Source organism: Labrus bergylta, chromosome 18 (genome assembly GCF_963930695.1).
Source record: "Labrus bergylta chromosome 18, fLabBer1.1, whole genome shotgun sequence".
Taxonomy (NCBI): Eukaryota; Metazoa; Chordata; class Actinopteri; order Labriformes; family Labridae; genus Labrus; species Labrus bergylta.
Window position 1 is genome coordinate 2,683,212 of NC_089212.1, and position 18,249 is coordinate 2,701,460.

The following is an 18,249-nucleotide window of genomic DNA, read 5'->3' on the forward strand; positions in this document are numbered from 1 at the left end:
ACGGTAAACAAAAATCTTATGAGTCCTAGGAAGGTCTGCATCTCCAAAGTTGTCCATGGAGCAGTGTTATTCGCTGACAATAGTCAGGATATTTAAACGTGGTGCGCTTTGTGTTTGTCCTTTACAACCGCTGTCACATAGTAAGTGAAGATTCTGTCGACCAATCAACGGACTGCAGTGTGTCTAGCTCCAAACTTTAGGGTCGGATCAGTACGCTTGGCACCCCAACAGAAGGGTACCAAAAAAGTAGGACAGTACGGATCAGTTATTTTGGTACCATTTCCAACTGTCTCTGGTATCAAAAATCTAAAAGATAGATTTTTATTTTTTTATTATTATTATTTTTTCATCGTTGGTTGACGGCCTGCCAGAACAACCCCCCCCTCCCCACCGGATTTTTGATGGACGATTTGCCTCCCCCCACCCCCTTGCTCCATATCCCTCTTCCTGCATTTTATCCCATCTCTCCCCCTATCCCTTTCCAAGCCCGGTGCAGTCTAGGCCTGTGAAGGCTGTTTCATCATGAGCCGGGGATCCAGCTGAAGATCTCTACCTTTTAATAAGACAGTTTTTTCTTACCACTGTAACTTTTGCTGCTTTGCTAAAGTGCTCATGATGAATAGGCCGGGTCTTTGTAATATAGCAATAAGTAAGGTCTATTACCTGCTTTTTGTAACATAACAATGAGTAAGGTCTATTACCTGTTTTTTGTAACATAACAATGAGTAAGGTCTTTTACCTGTTTTTTGTAACATAACAATGAGTAAGGTATTTTACCTGCTTTTTGTAAAGTGTCTTGAGATAACACTTGTTATGAGTTGATGCTATACAAAAATGAATTGAATTGAATTGAATTTCTGAACAACTTTCTTTTCAATTTTACATATTGTAACATCACAGTCAGATGAACATTCACAGCAAGAAATTGTTAATCCTTATCCCACCCCCACCCCATTATATATATTTATATATATATATATATATATTTATTTATTTTAGTTTTTTTCATGCAGTTTATACATAAAGATTAAAAAAAAATGTTAACCATAGCTGTAACTTGGATACCTGTTACATGTTATGTTTCATCTCAAAGTTAATTTGTTTATTTACTCGCCATGTTTAAACATTAACACATTAGTTTAACAGCAGAGCACTTGGCTACACTTGTTTGCGTTCACTGCTTATCAAAACGTTTATTCAATGAATAAATCAACAATCAGTTTCCTGTTGCTAAATGCATTTATGAATGCACTTGTTTATTGTGAGCCTTTGATGTGTTTTGACTGAACTGTTTGAACAGAACTAGTGTGGATCCTTTTTGAAAAAAGTGTAAAGTGTTGCTCACACTGTGTTGTCTCTGTGTTGTCAGGTGTGTGGCTCTGTGCAGTCTGGGGATCTGGATGTGCGAGGAGTTGGTTCATGGGACTCAACATCCGTTGATTAAAGACGCTCTCAACGTCCTCTGTGTCACTCTGAAGGTCAGTCAGTTTTTAATCAAAAAGCTCCAGTAAGGAATACATCGGGCTTGAAGAGTCAAGCCGCTGAACTTCACACACACACAAACTTAAAATGAGTCAGTGGAATATAAATCTCTGTGGGTCACTCCAGTGATCTCATGCAGCCTTTGGCCTTTGCCTTCTTTCAAACTTTGTCCCCACTGACCTTCAACCACTTGCTGTGTCTGACTGTGCTCCAGTGTGCTCAGACCAAAGCAATGAATCTGTATCAGACAGACTGCTGATTGGCTGCTTGTCACACTGATCTACACAACACTGTGCTGCCTAAACATCTGTTTTCCTTCTGTCTGTTTGAAAGACACATCCATAACCCCAGGGCAAAGAACTTCATGCTTATACTAGTTATACATTTGTATTAATACACATCAAATGAATATTCAAGTTTAATACATAAACATGTTGTTTTGTTTTTTTTCACAACTTCGTGTTTATTGGGCAATCCAAACATAGTTCATTTCTTACATCATTATTCTTTTTATAATGTTATACAAAACAATAATATAATGCAGAAGAAGAAAACAAAATGGTTATAATAATGTCTTAGTTTGCCCAATTATTTTTGCAATAGAGAAAAAAACATAAACATGGTTTTAAAGAGGTAACTTTGTTGTTTTTCTATTTGGGATAAATGTTGGATGCTGAATGAATCAGTGAGTTCCTTATTTGCGTGTCTGGTGGTTTACATCGCCCGTCCTTCATGGAATTATTCAGACACATCAGCTGAGAATCAATCAAATTGTTCACACATTATTTAGCCGACATCATAACTGGAACATTAACATGAACCATTCCCCCAAAGAGGGGGAGGTAACATATTTATAGGAACCGGATCGGAACTGGAAAAAAAGTGGATTGGTGCATCTCTACTTTAAAAGTGAAAAATGTGAACGAAGTGTAGTATTCCCAGTGACTCAGGGTTATCCTTCAGTCTCTTATCAGAGCTGAGCAGCACCGTCATGTTTAATGTTTTGACGTTTCAAAACTGTCCTATAAAGTATTAGTATAGTATTCCCAAGAGACATGCAGTAAGTTTTTCTAATTTAGTGAATCACAAAAATCTTATTAAAGAAATGTATTATTTATCCCACGTGTTGTCCATTTTGACACACTCCTATAACCTTTACATGGAGATTTAATGCCACATGTTAGAAGAGAGGCTCAGGATGTTGTGGTTTTGAGTGGTTGAGTGGACTGATTTTCTTCAGAGCCTTTTTCCCACTTTGATGTTATAGCTGTAAAGTATGAAAAAGAAGCATCTTTTATCTGTAATGCATTAACATTGAACACAGAAGACACTACAGAGACATTTCATGGGATTAAGTATGTTTGGAGGAGGTTACTTGTTTCATTTAAAAACACTGCCTGTAAACTGGGCGGTCGGTGGTGGTGTTGGTGTGTTTAACATGGTGGAACTGCAAGGGAGCCAAAGTGTGATGGAAAATATTGTTGGAGAAGATGAGTGTTGGTGTGGGAGGAATTGCCTCAGTACAATTGTAGGTTTCAGGTCTGCTGATCCAAATAATACTATCCAACATTCTCTGTCTCATCCATCGCCAAGTGGCTCTAGACAGACACAGAAACACACACACACACACACACACACACACACACACACACACACACACACACACACACACACACACACACACACACACACACACACACACACACACACATACCTTTTCAACCTTGGAATCCCTAGCTTGTGTATCGGCAGCCAATGGCCTGCTAAGACATTACAGCAACACACACACACACACACACACAATTGCATTCACTCACTCCTGGGAGCAAACCCTGGACTGTCAATATGTTTGGTCCTCCTTCAGATAGGAGACTAATCCAAAGGGAATGCTGCAAGCTGTGTCAGAAATACACACACACACACACACACACACACACACACACACACGCCTAATATAACACACACACACTCACTGCTTGTCCACTTCTGCATCTCTTGCCTCATACCAATAGCCAGTAGCCGCAGACACTGGCACTGTGATATGCACACACAATCTCTCTCTCTCTTACAGACACACACACACACACACACGCACACCCAAACACACTCAAGGAGGCTTGAGAGATTGTCTTATTTCCATGCAGAGCCACTTCTTCCCGTTGTCCTCCTCATCCCACTGTCTGTCCCTCATAGTTGCTGGATGCTTTTTTAATTTGGAAATGGTGATTTTCAGTTCAGTCTGTCTGACCTATCCCTTTTTAGTAGAGCCTGACCGATTAATCAACCAGTCGATAATATCGGCCGATATTGGCATATCCAGTGACTAACTGTATCGGCTAATTTTGTCCCTGATATGCGCCGATATTACTAGATTTATTTACCAGTCAAATAGCATTTAATTTGAATGTCGTTGAATTACACTAGCAGTTCTTTTTTACCAGCAGAGGGCGCTATATGGATTACAAGAAGCATCATCACTCAAGTGTTGATACACGTACATTCGCAGTTACTTTCCAGTTGACTGACCATCTTGTCTACGTTATACTGTTTATCTTTTCCACACATGTTTGATAACTGCATTTATGGGATCAATGCAATAAATGTGTATATCTGAATCCAATCTCTTCAGATCAAACATAGATCTAAAAAAGATATCGGCCGATACATATCGGTATCAGATTTTTTTCTCTCCCCAATATCGATATTGTTATTGGCCCCAAAAATCTCATATCGGTCGGGCCCTGCTATTTATATTATTTATCATATATTTAAAATAGTAATACAAATTAAAACACAATTTTGAGTTCAAACACAGTAATGTCATTGTGTGTGTTTTTGTGTATGATATTGATTAGAGTCATAATGTGTCCAACTAACTTGTGAATTAACATGAATGCTCTTATGTTTGTGTGTTGTACCTCCCAGTATCCCAATAAGAATGTGGCACTGGTGGCGTCGGACATCCTTCACCTCCTGATCAGTCATGTGGATCATCTTCAGAAATTCCCCCCCGACACTCCAAAGAAGATCGTAGAGGTGAGAAATAAACAACCATTCGATTACAAGTCATTATTGGAAAAAATTCTAAAACGCTGGATGATTAATTTATGATTTATTTAGTCCCCTTTAGCGTGGCCTGCACATCCTGATCGTTTCAGTCATATGATGAATTCCTGAGGTTCTAGAATATCTGAAATCTCTCTAAATACACTTCTTCCCTTTTTATAGGTTTACTTAAGAAGTCTAAGAAATGTAGCTGTGTGTTGTCGGCTTTAATGAGATGCTTTTTGTTCTGACAGTAACAGATTCAACACGTTTTTTTTTTAGATTTTAATCGCCACCATCACATACCTGCTGCCTACCACCGAGACTTCTCCACATGAGCTGGACAAGAGGGTAACACACACACACACACACACACACACACACACACACACACACACACACACACACACACACATTTCCTCTCATATTATTCTTACTACACTGCTCAGGTGTCTAATAAAGAAACTTTGTACCTGCGTACGTCTGTCTGTGTTGCAGCTGGTGGTCTCCCTTCTGTTGTGCCTGTTGGACTGGGTGATGGCTCTTCCTCCTAAAGCTCTTCTTCAGCCTGTTCAAACACGAAGCCCCCCAGAGAAGGACCAGCCCACCAAGACTCTGCTCAGCTGTATTTATAAGGTAAGGATAGTGGTGGTTGTGACAACACAATACAGCCTTTTCATACATGCATAAACATTTTCAGACTGAGCTGAATGTGTGTAAGCATTTATGAAAGGTGCTCAATGTGGACATGAATAATAAATATTCATAGAGAAGTTGCTTCTACTTCAAGCAGAAATCGTACTTTAATGTTTCATTATTTACTTAATCATCACTTGAGAAGTTTCTAACTGATTATTAAAATGTCTCACTTTATTATGACTCAGAAAAAATCCGACCCTTCTTTTTTTAATTTTATTCCTTGCTGCTGCTTCCTCCTGTTTGAGTGCAGTACATCCCTTGATCCCAAGCCAGAGTGGAAGAGCATTCATTTGCATTTTCCCCTGGCAGATTTTGTCAATCAGTACAATGCAGGCAAATGACATTTTTCATTTAGATCTATTTATTCCTTCTATTTTTCCGGCAAAATTTGACAAATATTGAACTAAAAAAAAGGAGAGTCTGGAGTGCTCTGAAGTTCATGGAGAGTAGAGAAAAATATAAAAAAATATATTTTCTTTCACTTACTTCAAAAACAAACACACCTGCAAGATGAAGATGACACTGAGACACCAGGCATAACGCTTTTATCCCCAGTTGCTGCTAAAATGTTTGGATCATAATAATTGCTCCCGCTGCTTCAGTGGTGGTGTATGAATGGATTAGTTACTTCTGATGGATGATACTACATAGCGATCACTACCATCAGTGTGTGAATGTGTAGGTGTGACATGTGGTGTAAAAGCGCTTTGAGTTGTTGGAAGACTAGAAAAGCGCTATATAAGCTCAAGTACATTTACCATTTACCGTTTACCTGTGTAGTAAAGCCGAGCATAAATTAGGAATCTACCTCATACAATGTAAAACAGTATCTCTCTCCATTCCTCTCCAGGTGTTGCATGGCTGTGTGTATGGAGCGCAGTCTTTCAACAGTCCCAAGTATTACCCGCTGCAGCTGTCGGACCTGCTGAGTCCAGACTACGACCCCTTTCTGCCATTAGAGAGCCTCCGGGAACCAGAACCTCTGCACAGCCCGGACTCTGAACGCTCCAACAAACTCCAGCCCGTCACTGAAGGTAATTCATGCAACATCATGATGGGACAATCCTACAAAACGATTAAGTCTTAGAATTTGTTCTGTTCACTGCGTATCAAGAGTGTAAAAACTGAAATTCAATAAAGTAAATCTTAATCTTAATCAAGCTGTGGCAATGTTTTCAGTGTGTAAAGATGTGTACATGGATTTTTTTCATGGACAGAAATTGAAATGACCCCACTCAGGACTGCTAAAGTCTAGTCTAGTCTTTAGGTCTTCCATGCATGTAAAGTGGAATCTAAAGTATGCACAAACATCCACCAACCTTTGCCATTCTCTCAAAGATTGGAAAAGTAAACTGTGTGTGTGTGTGTGTCTGTCTGCATCCGTGGGAGAGTGTGCATTGTCCCCTGCTGTGCTGCACCAGAACACAGCGTCTGGTCTAATGACTGGAGCGCCACCATTCAACATGCTTCTCTTTTCTCTTTTTTTAATATTGTCACTGCTTTACTGCTGCACTTCCTGTTGTCTTATAACTCTTCTAACATTATTTTTCCGCTCATCTTCTTTGCACTTCTGTTGCAAAGAAGATGAATCTTCAATGTTCATTTGTTTTTTTTCCTTGTTCCCGGTCTCCTCCTGAGCTCTCCTGAGGCTCAGAGAGTCATTGAGAATGTCTTTGTCGATAAATATCTGTACTCTTCTCACAGCCCTGTCAATAAGGACCTGATGGAAAGTGTGTGTGTGTGTGTATCACAGTGTGTGTGTGTGTGTGTGTGTAATGATGTTGATTTGCCAGGATCTGCTCACAGCACAGTGTGTGATGGCATTGGCTTCTTCTCGGTATGGAGCAAACTATGTACGAGCTGAAAGTATGTTTATACTTCTTTCTAGTTTGAACTGCTACAGCTGAAGTTCTCTCGTAACATGGAGTGTAACAGTCTGAGCAGAATCTTAAAAACAGAATCCTGAAGTGTAGCTTTTCTGGTAAACTAAATTCGTTTTTCTTGACTTCATACTTTGAAATGATATGCGCGACTGTCTGTGTTTCCCCCGCCTCTCTTCAGTGCGTAGCCGTATCCAGCAGGGCCTTGTTTCCATTGCAGCCAGAACAGTCATCACACACTTGGTCAACCATCTGGGACATTATCCAATGTCTGGAGGGCCGGCTACTCTTTCCAGCCAGGTACCTTTCATCAGTATTTGTGGGTAATAATGGCAGTAGTCCAGTCCCTTTACACGGTGCTGAATTATTTTTCTAGTTGAAATACTTTTATGAAGATCTTCACATTTTGCTAGATTAAGAGTTATTCCATGTTTTTTTTTTCTAGGTGTGTGAAAACCAAGACAACCCCTTCTGTGAGAGTGCAGATCTTGGACCGGAGCTTTTCCATTCACCAAACCTCCAGTTTCTGGTATTAAATGGATCCACACTGCTCTCAGTGTATCAGGTAACCTCAGCTGAAATCAAAGGGCCCAGACCAAATGTTACACTTCAGTGTTTCTGCACCAAAGTCAGGGACACACTGCATCACTTCAAGCACAGTCTATGGTCTCTGTTTGTGGTTATGACTAATGCAGACTGAGCTCAAACCCAAAAGGCTCTAGTTACTTTTTTCATTGCTATTAGCTTAGCATCGCAGCACATGGGATAGTTGATAGTAGTACTTTTCTGTTGATTATATTTAAGCTCATGTTTGGTTTAGTTTAGTTTATTAGTTTATTCCAATCAGGGGAAATGTACAACATAACATCATTCTCAGAAGAGAAAATATGCTTTATACCAGATTTAGCTAACTAGCTCATTTCCATCTGTAGTCCAGCAGAGGTTTGGTAAACAAATACTTTAACTCGGCTGACAGAGGTGGAGACCAGTGTAATAATGCTGAGTCATCATCTTCATCATTAGAAAATGTGTAATTTGCTGTTTTCAATCTCAGTCCTGCTTTTAGCTTTTCTATCTAACAAAGGCAAAAAATGACTAAAACAAAACACTCAAAAATAAAGTTTGACAGTAAAGGGAAAAACATAGGAGGATATATTTAGTGATTAAAGTTCTGCTGTGTGGAAATTATTTCTGGAAATTATTTCCTTAGAGTCTGGTTTTACAAAAAAATTGTATTTCCTAAAAATCTGTTAGAGCATTGTATAAAAATGTTGTTGTTACATCTCAGTATTTAAATGTAAAACCAGAATAACTTCTTTCTAAACACTAAGTTATATATGGTATTAATCACTTTATGAACTGTGTCAACAATGTTTGTTTTTTTAGCTCGGGTTGACCAAGTAAAGACAAAACATCAGCTTTGAAATTTGAATTTAACTTTGTTTACCTTGAAGTTTACTGATTAAGTGAAAGAGAACATCAACTTTGTTATTTTCAAACGAGAAGCTGTAGCTGAACTAAAGATGCTACACTTTCAGAATCATTTCTGTATTTTTTATTTTTTTAATACTTTATTTATAGCTTTTTTTTTTACAATACAGACATACAAGATAGACAAGAACACCCAGCAGTATTACAAAAAATTATGGAAAGAAAAGCAAAAAGAGAGGCAAGGGGCACACATCTATATGTCCAAAACTGAAAAACTAATTCAAAAAGAGACCGCCCCTCTTTTAAAAACGGTCCTGTGTAGAAAACAAACAAAACACAAAACAAAAACAAAAACACACACATATGGGTGGGAGTCAGTCAGAATCATCAGTCAGTATGCCAAATAAGGCAGAGGTTGCACATAATATAGACATAACATAGCAGCACAGATTTAAGTTTTTATCCAACAACGTTAAGAAGGGTTTCCACACCTAATGAAACACACTTAATAAAATAAGCATCAGAGTAGAATCATTTCTGTATCTGAAAGATTCTTTTATTAACTACATTTGTCCCTCGTGTTTCTCTCTCCTCAGATCCGATCAGAGTCCGGCGTACCAGGAGGCGGAATGACCGCTGGATTGTCTTCTGCTCCCGCCTGCGTCCGCGTCATCATCCGAGATGTGGCCGGCAAGCACTCCTGGGACTCTGCTGTCCTCTACGGGCCTCCCCCATGTTCCCCCAGCAGCCCGACACACACATTTTTCCCACACACACAATCGCCTCACAGTGCAAATATTAATTTACGTACTCCTCCAGGAGGTCGACCAAAAAGAATAGAGGTGAAGAGAGAGGACAGCGAAGAGGAGGGGTCAGAGGAGAGGGAGGCAGAGGATGGAGAAACAGGGATGGAGAGTGAACGGCTAGAGGTAGAGGATGAAGAAGAAGAAGAGGAAGAGGAGAGGAATGTTAGTGAAGAGGAGAAGGGAGAGGAAAGAGGAGGTGAAGAGGAAGAGGGGGAGCAGCAGCAGCAGGAGGAGGAGGAGGAGGAGGAGCTTAATGAGCATAGGATGGATGGTGAGGAGGAGCAAGGAGAGTCAGGCTTCCAACAGATTCTAGCTCCCCCATTGGCTAAACGGGTGTGTCGGGAGGCGGTGCCGGCGTGGGACTCGCTGGCGGATGGAGATGATGCACTGGATGAGATGCTGCAGTACCTGGGATACTCCAGCCCCGAGTGTCTACAGAGGGCAGGTACGCAGACATATGCATGCCCTCACGAGCCAAGTACGTATAGTGGGAATGTTCAGATTCTACATAAATATGCAGAATATGATCTCAGTGTGTGCTTGTTAAATAGTCCCTGTGCAAAGCAAAAGCAGGAGTATCACAATCCAAAGTACTGACATCCCAGCTCCCATCAGTGGTGATCTATAAACAGATATCTGAACACCAGTGAAGGTAACAATCCCTTCTAGATCCAATTATTCAACCTGGAAAACAAAAGATATGATCCATCCGCCCTCAGGGTTTCAATCAACATTTGACAGACTGAAGGTGTGGTCATCAACAAAAAGAAAAGACAAACAGCTGATTTTTCGTTCTCATTTTTCCCATTTGTACAATGCTGTGTTATTGAAGCCTATCAGGGATTTTTCTGATGTTTTAAGATTTCTTCAGGAATTCTCAATCTCATCTCCATTCATTAAAACAAGAATACAAAAAGCTTGTTTGTGTGAAAACATAAATTAACTTTTTTTTTTACAGCTCCCCATCATGATGATGTCATTTCATCATCTGTCCTTATCTGCTTTATAATGACAGTGAATTCTGTTCAGTTGATGTATAAACCTATTCAGTGAAGCCTCTTACTGGAGACAGACTGACAGACAAACAGCAGCTGGATGAGAAAAGTCCAGTTGAATCCTGATACCTTGTAGTGCCTGATGTAGCTTACAGGTCTTTAAATGTGCTTTTGCACGGCATCATGGAGCTTGAAGAGGCACTGAAGTTAATCCAAACAGTATATGCATAATGTGGGACAATCTACCGAGCTGTGTGCACGTCCAAGTTATGTTAGGAAAAACAGAAAAGGCAGCTTTGGTTTTTGTAAATATCGGGAAAGTGACATATATTTAAAAGTCTTTGTTTGACCAATGTGAATGAACACAACTTATTGAATATACTGCAATGACATGTGCGCAAGATCAGCTGAGCAAAACTTTGCTTCGTATTTCATGAGGACACGTCTTTACGCCCATTAAATTAGCTCTGTAAGAGCACAGGAACCTGCATCAAATCAAAGGTGGAGACTGTTTTAGAAAGGGTCCACATGTCTGTTTTACTGTTGCCTCATGTTCTAGAGGAGAAACTTTAACAATTTGCAGCAACACAGAAAAAGTCAGGTTGTTTGCGTCTAACTTTTTCTTCTGATTTGCCTCTGTAGGGATGCCACTCAACATCCCAGCGCCTCCTCCAGTGTGTGTTTCAGAGAAGCAAGAAAACGATGTGATCAACGCCATCCTGAAACAGAGCGCAGCAGAAAGAGAGTTTGTCCTTCATGTACGTCTTCTCCTTACTTTTTATCAGAATGAGTTAAACCTTTCAATATTTGAAATGTCCATGTTGAAATATAATGTCCTGAAGAAGTGGATACTCAGACATGTGTGGGTCACGATGCCGCACTAGTTTACTTTAACAGTTTCACTTCCACACGGTTATAATGTTTAAAATAGAGAGACAATATGCTCCGTCTCCATTTGCTGTCCGAGGCTTTTAATGCACTTTACTTTGGGTCTCTAATTCTGCCTTGTTTGTCAGTAAGCCACTTTCTGTGTACCTTCTAGGTTATTTGGTGTCTTTTCTCCTTTATAGTTTATGCATGCTAGTCATTTGTGGTATGTTTCAGAGAGGTGAGGAGTTGAACATGAGGGCGGTGCAGCAGACTGAACCAGAGACTCAGACACCACAGTCAGCCTTCTACTACTGCAGACTACTGATCAACATACTGGGACTCAACTCCTGGGAGAAGAGGTGAGCCCAGCCACACACACACACACGTACCTCTACTAAAAAAACACACACTTTATTAGGGCTCAGCAGTTAACCAAACTTTGTAGACAGGTTCAGTCCTTTTTACAAACTTCTTTAACTGGCTTTGCTGGTCGCCCAGATTGGAGTGCTCCAGCAACTGAACTACTTAAACTACTACAACTATTGGAGTCTGAAACTCTAAATATTCATAACGTTCTCCAACTTGATACAATACATCTTCATAGTTTTTCCTCAACAACAATACCTAACAAGCTTATAATGTTTATGAAAAAAAATAATTCATGTCATGGTAAATAATATAGGTGGGGAAAAAAATCTATTTTGATTTTTAAATATTATTATTATTTTTGTGTTTTTTTGGGTGCTAAAGTCAGCTCTTTAACTCGGTACAATGCCGAATAGAGCAACAAGAAATTCAGCCGGTCTCAAAGATGACTGGGGTAGATCCTGAAGTTTGTACTAATTCATAAATAGACTTTGAATCATGAATATGAATTGTGACCCCAAGAATCAATATCGAATTGAATTGTGACACACCCAAAGATTCCCAGCCCTAGTAAAGGTGCTGTAAAACATGTGTATATTTTGTCGTAGTAAATGGAAAAGTAACATCTTCAAAATCTGCAGTTCTTCTAGTGTCCACTTGATGCTGGCTCCAGGAGCGGGGGAAGTCACATACACACCACAGGCTAAAAAGCTGTTTTTACAGGATAAATAAACATGTTTGCAGCCTGGTAAAAAAAATGCAATAGGTCTGATTAGTTATCGTCATCACTGGCACACACTGTACGGGGGGGCGGAGTTAAAAAAAAAAAAAAACTGCTCGGTTTTGATTTTTTAGCTGACATGATTGACAGGCGGAGGCAGGCGCGATGTAACCGTTCGTCAGGAGGCTTAACTTTTTTCACTTTTTACCTTGATGAGGACAGTCAATTTATATTTATCGTTGTAATGATCTGTATTTTATTTATTTATTTTACCAGGCAGAATTGCTTGAGATCAAATGACCTCTTTTTCGAGCAAGGCCTATCAAAATGGTATTTACCATTGTGTGATTATATGTGTTGCTTTTGTTAGCTAGTTACAGTATTTTGTGTTCTTTGACTTAATTTCTGTAAAGCTTGGGCCTTGGATAAGAAGAAGGGGTAAGACTGGATAGGCATTTGTTTAAACTTCATCCTACAGCCTTTTGGAACATGAACTAGTGAAGAAAAATCCAGTCACTACAGAAAGTATGCTCTGATTAATTTACCAAAAACCCTTTCATTTCCCTTCAACGCTGAACTAAAGCGTTCCATTGGCAAAATTATAAAATGTCCCCGTACCACTGATTAATAGATGGAGGTCTGGACTTAATCCGTTGAAATAAAATGCATCTTCTCATTAATAGAAGAAGCTGGTTTAGAAGTCTTTCCTGGACACTTGTACTGTATAAGGAGGCCTCTCATCGCAAAGAATTAATAGAAACAAACCAGGATTTATTTGTATTTACATACCAAAAATTAAGTTATAATGTGTAATTTTATTTTTACTTTTAAAATATGTTTGAAAATTAAATTAAATTCAAAAAGGACGTGATAATGCTTGAGTAAGAACAAATTAAGGGCCATGTTTTTTTTTTGAAGGACTCATAATGCTGAAAGCTTTTGTTAGTTTTTTTTCCTCCTCTAGAACAAACCAAATGGCTCTTCAATACAAATGACTCAAACATTTCTAATTCAGAAAAGTATTTTGTGTTAATTAGACGCCACAGTTCCTCATTCAGATTGCACAGCATTTCATCTTCTCACTGACTCTGGGCTGAAACGCACAATGTCAACGCATCACTTTAAATGCGTCTGGCCCGCTAATGGACACTCATCACTCTTTATACTTTATCCAGGGAATTACACCGTGTGCATTCAGCCTGCACAATAGACTTTTTAACACACTGTGTGCACCGTGTGTGTGTGTGTGTGTGTGTGTGTGTAGAAGAGAGTGTGATAATGAGGATAGTACTCTATTGATCAAACTCAACCCATTTGGAGTTAGAATAAAAGGCAGTAGTTGAAGAAGAGAATGACGGCGGTGAGAGAATTGGCATATCAGGAAAAAAAAAACATGATGAATGGGGCCACATGAGTGAGAATAAAAAAAACAAAAATGTAAAAATTTACCAAAATAAGTGAGTGAATATGAAGAGAATGAGAAAATAAGGCTAATGATACTTAGCTGTTGGTAAAGAAAAAAAAAACGATAGACAAATGAGAGTGTCTTTATGTCTCTCCAGGTATTCATATGGGACATTACAGACACTTAGATACTGACAGTCACCTGTGTGTGTGTGTGTGTGTGTGTGTGTGTGTGTGTGTGTGTGTGTGTGTGTGTGTGTGTGTGTGTGTGTGTGTGTGTGTGTGTGTGTGTGTGTGTGTGTGTGTGTGTGTGTGTGTGTGTGTGTGTGTGTGTGTGTGTGTCTCCTTTTATGCTTTTTTTCCTATAATCCAGGGTGTAAATGGAGTCTTTGAGAGCCAAGAATGAGGCCATTACCAAGTATCAGTTTAATAAAGAGCAAATTGCGGTCCCTCTCCCTCTCTTTATCTCCTGCTCTTTCACTCTTTTTTTTTTTTTCCCCATCTCTCAAAGAGTGAAAAGAATGACGCGTCATTATCCGTCCACTCCAAGCCTCACCGCTCAAGTCGTGGTTTTTAAATCAGCAGCGTTGAGGTCGGTGGCTGGTCGCCAGGACATTTAGAACAGTCCCTGGACTTGGTAGTTAGTATAAAAGGCTTTTTGTTATTAAGAAATATCAGGTTTTTTCTTTGTTTGTGTTTGCAGCCTGACACTGGTGATGACACGAGAGATGTTGGTATACTTGCTGACTTAAAGCACAGTTAGAGTACAAAGTGATCTATATCACATACACACACAACTTCATTTTTTTTACATTTTTTTAAATATTTAGACTTTGAATCCATGGATCAGTGGATCTAGATTAGTTTTGAATCGAAAATAGATTCTGAATCTAATTGTGACCCTAAGAATCGAAATCAAATCGAATTGTGAGAGATTCCCAGCCCTAGGGGTCGCCCAACTGGGGCACTGACTTATGCAGGGGTGGCTGGAAGTGTCATGTGCACACAAACACACACAAATAAATATCAAATATTTAACCTTTCTAACCTCATCAAAAATATCTACTTAACACAAGATAATGGCAACATTAGCTTCATTTTCTAATTACACAAAAAGAGGATGTATGTTCAAAGTCACAATTTAAAGTACTTAAAAATGTATATGCAAAGTCCTTCACACCGTCTACCATAAAACGTTTTGGTCCCGACACATTGCCAGTTAGAGTGCATTATTCTCCTATGCCCCTGTCTTATTGAATTGGTTGTGCAAAGGTTTGATTTACAATTTAAAGTAAAATTACATAAAATAAATTAGGCTACATTGATATAACTACCAGCAGCCTTCTGCAAAAAAAACACCTAACAGTTGGTTTTAACATTAGTCCCGCCTCTGACAGGGCAAATAGCCAATTACAGTTTATGATTTTTGGGGTGGCACCTGGGGCGTCCAATCAGGGGTGTGGCCAGATTCCTGGTGGCAAAGATTCCTGGTGAAAACATTACACATAAAAAGAAACTGTATGGGATCTGACTGTATGCCCTAAACCCCCCTACTTCCTAATTTCATGAGGGGAGGCAAGGAAAACAGGATTTTGTTTTTCTTTTCCAAAGACTTGATCATCATACATGATGTCAGTTTAATTCTACAATTCTACAATTCACTTAGCAGACGCTTTTCTCCAAAGCAACGTACATCAGAGAGTAAGTACAACACAAGCAAGGATCTAGAAAAAAGGGAACAATGTCAGTAAGAGCAAACGATCAGCTTTGAGTCTGATTGGACACACAGGTGCTGACAGGAAGTGACCAGAGGCAAATAACAACATTGAGGGCAGTTCTTGAGAGCTCTAATCAGTATAGAAACCATCTTATAAGTCGTCGTTATCAAACAAAAACCATCATCATTACCATCATCATCATCAATAATATGGAGACCATCATCATTAAGTTAGTAGGTATTCATGAAAGAGCTGGGTCTTTAGCTTTTTCTTAAAGGTGCAGAGGGACTCTGCAGATCCAATGGAGTTTGGAAGTTCATTCCACCACCGGGGGGCGACAGAGGAGAAGAGTGTAGTCAGCTGCAGTTTAAATGCAGCATTCCCATGAGGAGTTTCTTGTCATCTGTGAAGGGGACATTCTTTACATTTAGCATGCTGGTGGTTTCAACACACCCTGTATTTTCAGGCATCTCAGGAGCAACTGTAGGGGAATATTTCAAAATTGGCGCCAACATCCACTTGGACTCTGATAAGACTTGGAGGGGGGGGGGACAAAGGACACTGACATCTCAAAGCTCCTCTTTATGTGAAGGCTAACCTGTGCATCTACCTCTGTCTTATAGGACTAACTTTCATTTGTTGAGGAAGAATGAGAAGTTGCTGAGAGAGCTGAAGAACCTGGATTCTCGGCAGTGGTGAGAAAATACTTTTGTTCCTCACTTCATTCCTCTTTTTCTATCTTTTCATTCAGGTTTCATTGCGTTTTCAGCATTCTTTCTTTCAGTCTCTCGTTTTGTTCCGACTGTTGCCTTGATGCTAACTGGTTTCCTTGATTCTCTTCCAGCCGTGAGACTCATAAGATCGCTGTGTTTTATGTGGCTGAGGGTCAAGAGGACAAACACTCCATACTTACCAACACAGCGGGCAGCCAGTCTTATGAAGACTTTGTGTCTGGACTCGGCTGGGAGGTACACATCGTTTTATTCATGTCATTTTAAACGACCTGACACAAAATTGATCATTTTTCTTCATATGTCAACAGAACACAAAAAGACCTTGAAGTCTGATAACCAACTGATAATGTAATCTCTATCATATCATCAATCGTTTTAATGATTTGTATTTGCATGAGGAAGACAGCTGTTTTGTTGGTCCAGCAATTAAAATGAAATGTAGATATTTCGTGCATGTTTGATGATAAAGAGAGAAACTCAACACAAGAAGATGATAAAGGGTTAACTCGGAGTAAGGCCATGATGGCTTCCCGCTGAAAAAAATATGTGTTTAGCATTTCCAAAAGCTTTAATATTCATGAGTCATTTAGAACTAATTTTATGATGGTTTGAAACACTTTTTTTGGACTTAGTGTTTAGACCAGTGCTTCTAAAACTTTCTCTGTCATTCCCCCTATTGTAGGGAGAAACACCCAAACAAAATGGTGACTACAAGGGCAGAGTTTTACTTTATTCATTTATGGAGATTGTGAACATTAACTTGGCTATGAAGGGTGTGTGCATGTGTGCATAGCTTTTTATTTACGCTAGAATTGTATCTTCTCGTGTGTGTGTGTGTGTGTGTGTGTGTGTGTGTGTGTGTGTGTGTGTGTGTGTGTGTGTGTGTGTGTGTGTGTGTGTGTGTGTGTGTGTGTGTGTGTGTGTGTGTGTGTGTGTGTGTGTGTGTGTGTGTGTGTGTGTGTGTGTGTGTGTGTGTGTGTGTGTGTGTGTGTGTGTGTGTGTGGGGGGTTCACCTCAGGTTGACCTCACCACTCACTGTGGCTTCATGGGAGGTCTTCAGAGGAATCGCAGCACAGGCCAGACTACCCCTTACTACGCCAACTCCACCACCGAGGTCATCTACCACGTCTCCACCCGCATGCCCCACGACCAGGACCACAACCTCACCAAGAAGGTAAATCCCACAGTAGAGTAGAAGTTCCCATTGTTTTTATCTTTTCTTGGCTGTAGAGTCAGTCGTCGATCGTCTGTCAACCAGAAGGTCGGGGGTTTGATCCCCAGCTCCTGCAGCACCCTGTCGTGGCGTACCCAGCATGTGAATGTGGTATGAATGGATTAGCTATTACTGATGGACACTTTACAAAGCAGACTCTATCTGTGTGTATCGGTGTGACCTGCAGCTTTTAGTTGTCAGAAGACTAGAAAAGAAGTCCATTGACCATTCCACCATTTGTCATGATGCCGTCCATTCTATCATTAGTGGTAGAGTCAGCCAACTCAACCACTCTCCACTCTCTCAACCGGAAGGTCAGGGGTTCGATCCCCAGCTCCTCCAGCCACATGTCTGGTATGTCCTTTGGCAAGACACTTAACCCCAAATTGCTCCTAGTGCTTCATCTGCGGCATGTGAATGAGTATGAATGGGATTGGTTAATACTGATGAACACTATACATAGTAACCTCTACCATCAGTGTGTGAATGTGTGGGTGTGACCTGCGGTGTAAAAGCACTTTGAGTAGTCAGAAGACTAGAAAAAGCGCTATACATATAGACCTCATAGGCCTACTTGCCTGTTTGTTTCTTGGGAAATCTAACAATTTCTGTGAAGTGGGAGACAGTAATGAATACTTTTAAACGTAGTCAGTTTTGCTCTAATGTCACTTGTTTTATTCGAATAGTGGAGGTAGGCAATAAGAAAAAAAGAGAAAAAAATCCCTTGACTCTATCCTTTCCATTTTTCTGTCTTGCCTTGAATGACATTAAAAAAGGAGCAGAGGTCGCTGCACACACACACTCACACACACTCACACACACCAATCTATTGATGTTTAAAAGACACCAATGATTCTCTGTAACAATAATGTCCATGTTTGTGCA

General features: G+C 39.9%; 1 protein-coding gene across 8 annotated transcripts in view; it reads left to right on the forward strand.

The window, feature by feature from the left end:
* The window catches only part of ralgapa1 (Ral GTPase activating protein catalytic subunit alpha 1), an 81,489-nt gene that overhangs the window by 31,325 nt on the left and 31,915 nt on the right, over window positions 1-18,249 (forward strand). For 4 of the 8 annotated variants that reach the window (XM_065966387.1, XM_065966390.1, XM_065966393.1 and 1 more), the window contains 13 exons: window positions 1,370-1,478; window positions 4,408-4,518; window positions 4,810-4,878; window positions 5,026-5,163; window positions 6,077-6,260; window positions 7,288-7,406; window positions 7,552-7,671; window positions 9,134-9,788; window positions 10,981-11,096; window positions 11,443-11,567; window positions 16,041-16,112; window positions 16,262-16,385; window positions 17,170-17,325. In XM_065966387.1, coding sequence (XP_065822459.1) covers window positions 1,370-1,478; window positions 4,408-4,518; window positions 4,810-4,878; window positions 5,026-5,163; window positions 6,077-6,260; window positions 7,288-7,406; window positions 7,552-7,671; window positions 9,134-9,788; window positions 10,981-11,096; window positions 11,443-11,567; window positions 16,041-16,112; window positions 16,262-16,385; window positions 17,170-17,325 — 2,098 coding nt within the window. Of the gene's footprint in view, window positions 1-1,369; window positions 1,479-4,407; window positions 4,519-4,809; window positions 4,879-5,025; window positions 5,164-6,076; window positions 6,261-7,287; window positions 7,407-7,551; window positions 7,672-9,133; window positions 9,822-10,980; window positions 11,097-11,442; window positions 11,568-16,040; window positions 16,113-16,261; window positions 16,386-17,169; window positions 17,326-18,249 lie in introns of all 8 variants that reach the window. The other 4 variants (XM_065966388.1, XM_065966391.1, XM_065966389.1 and 1 more) reach the window with 1 other exon arrangement.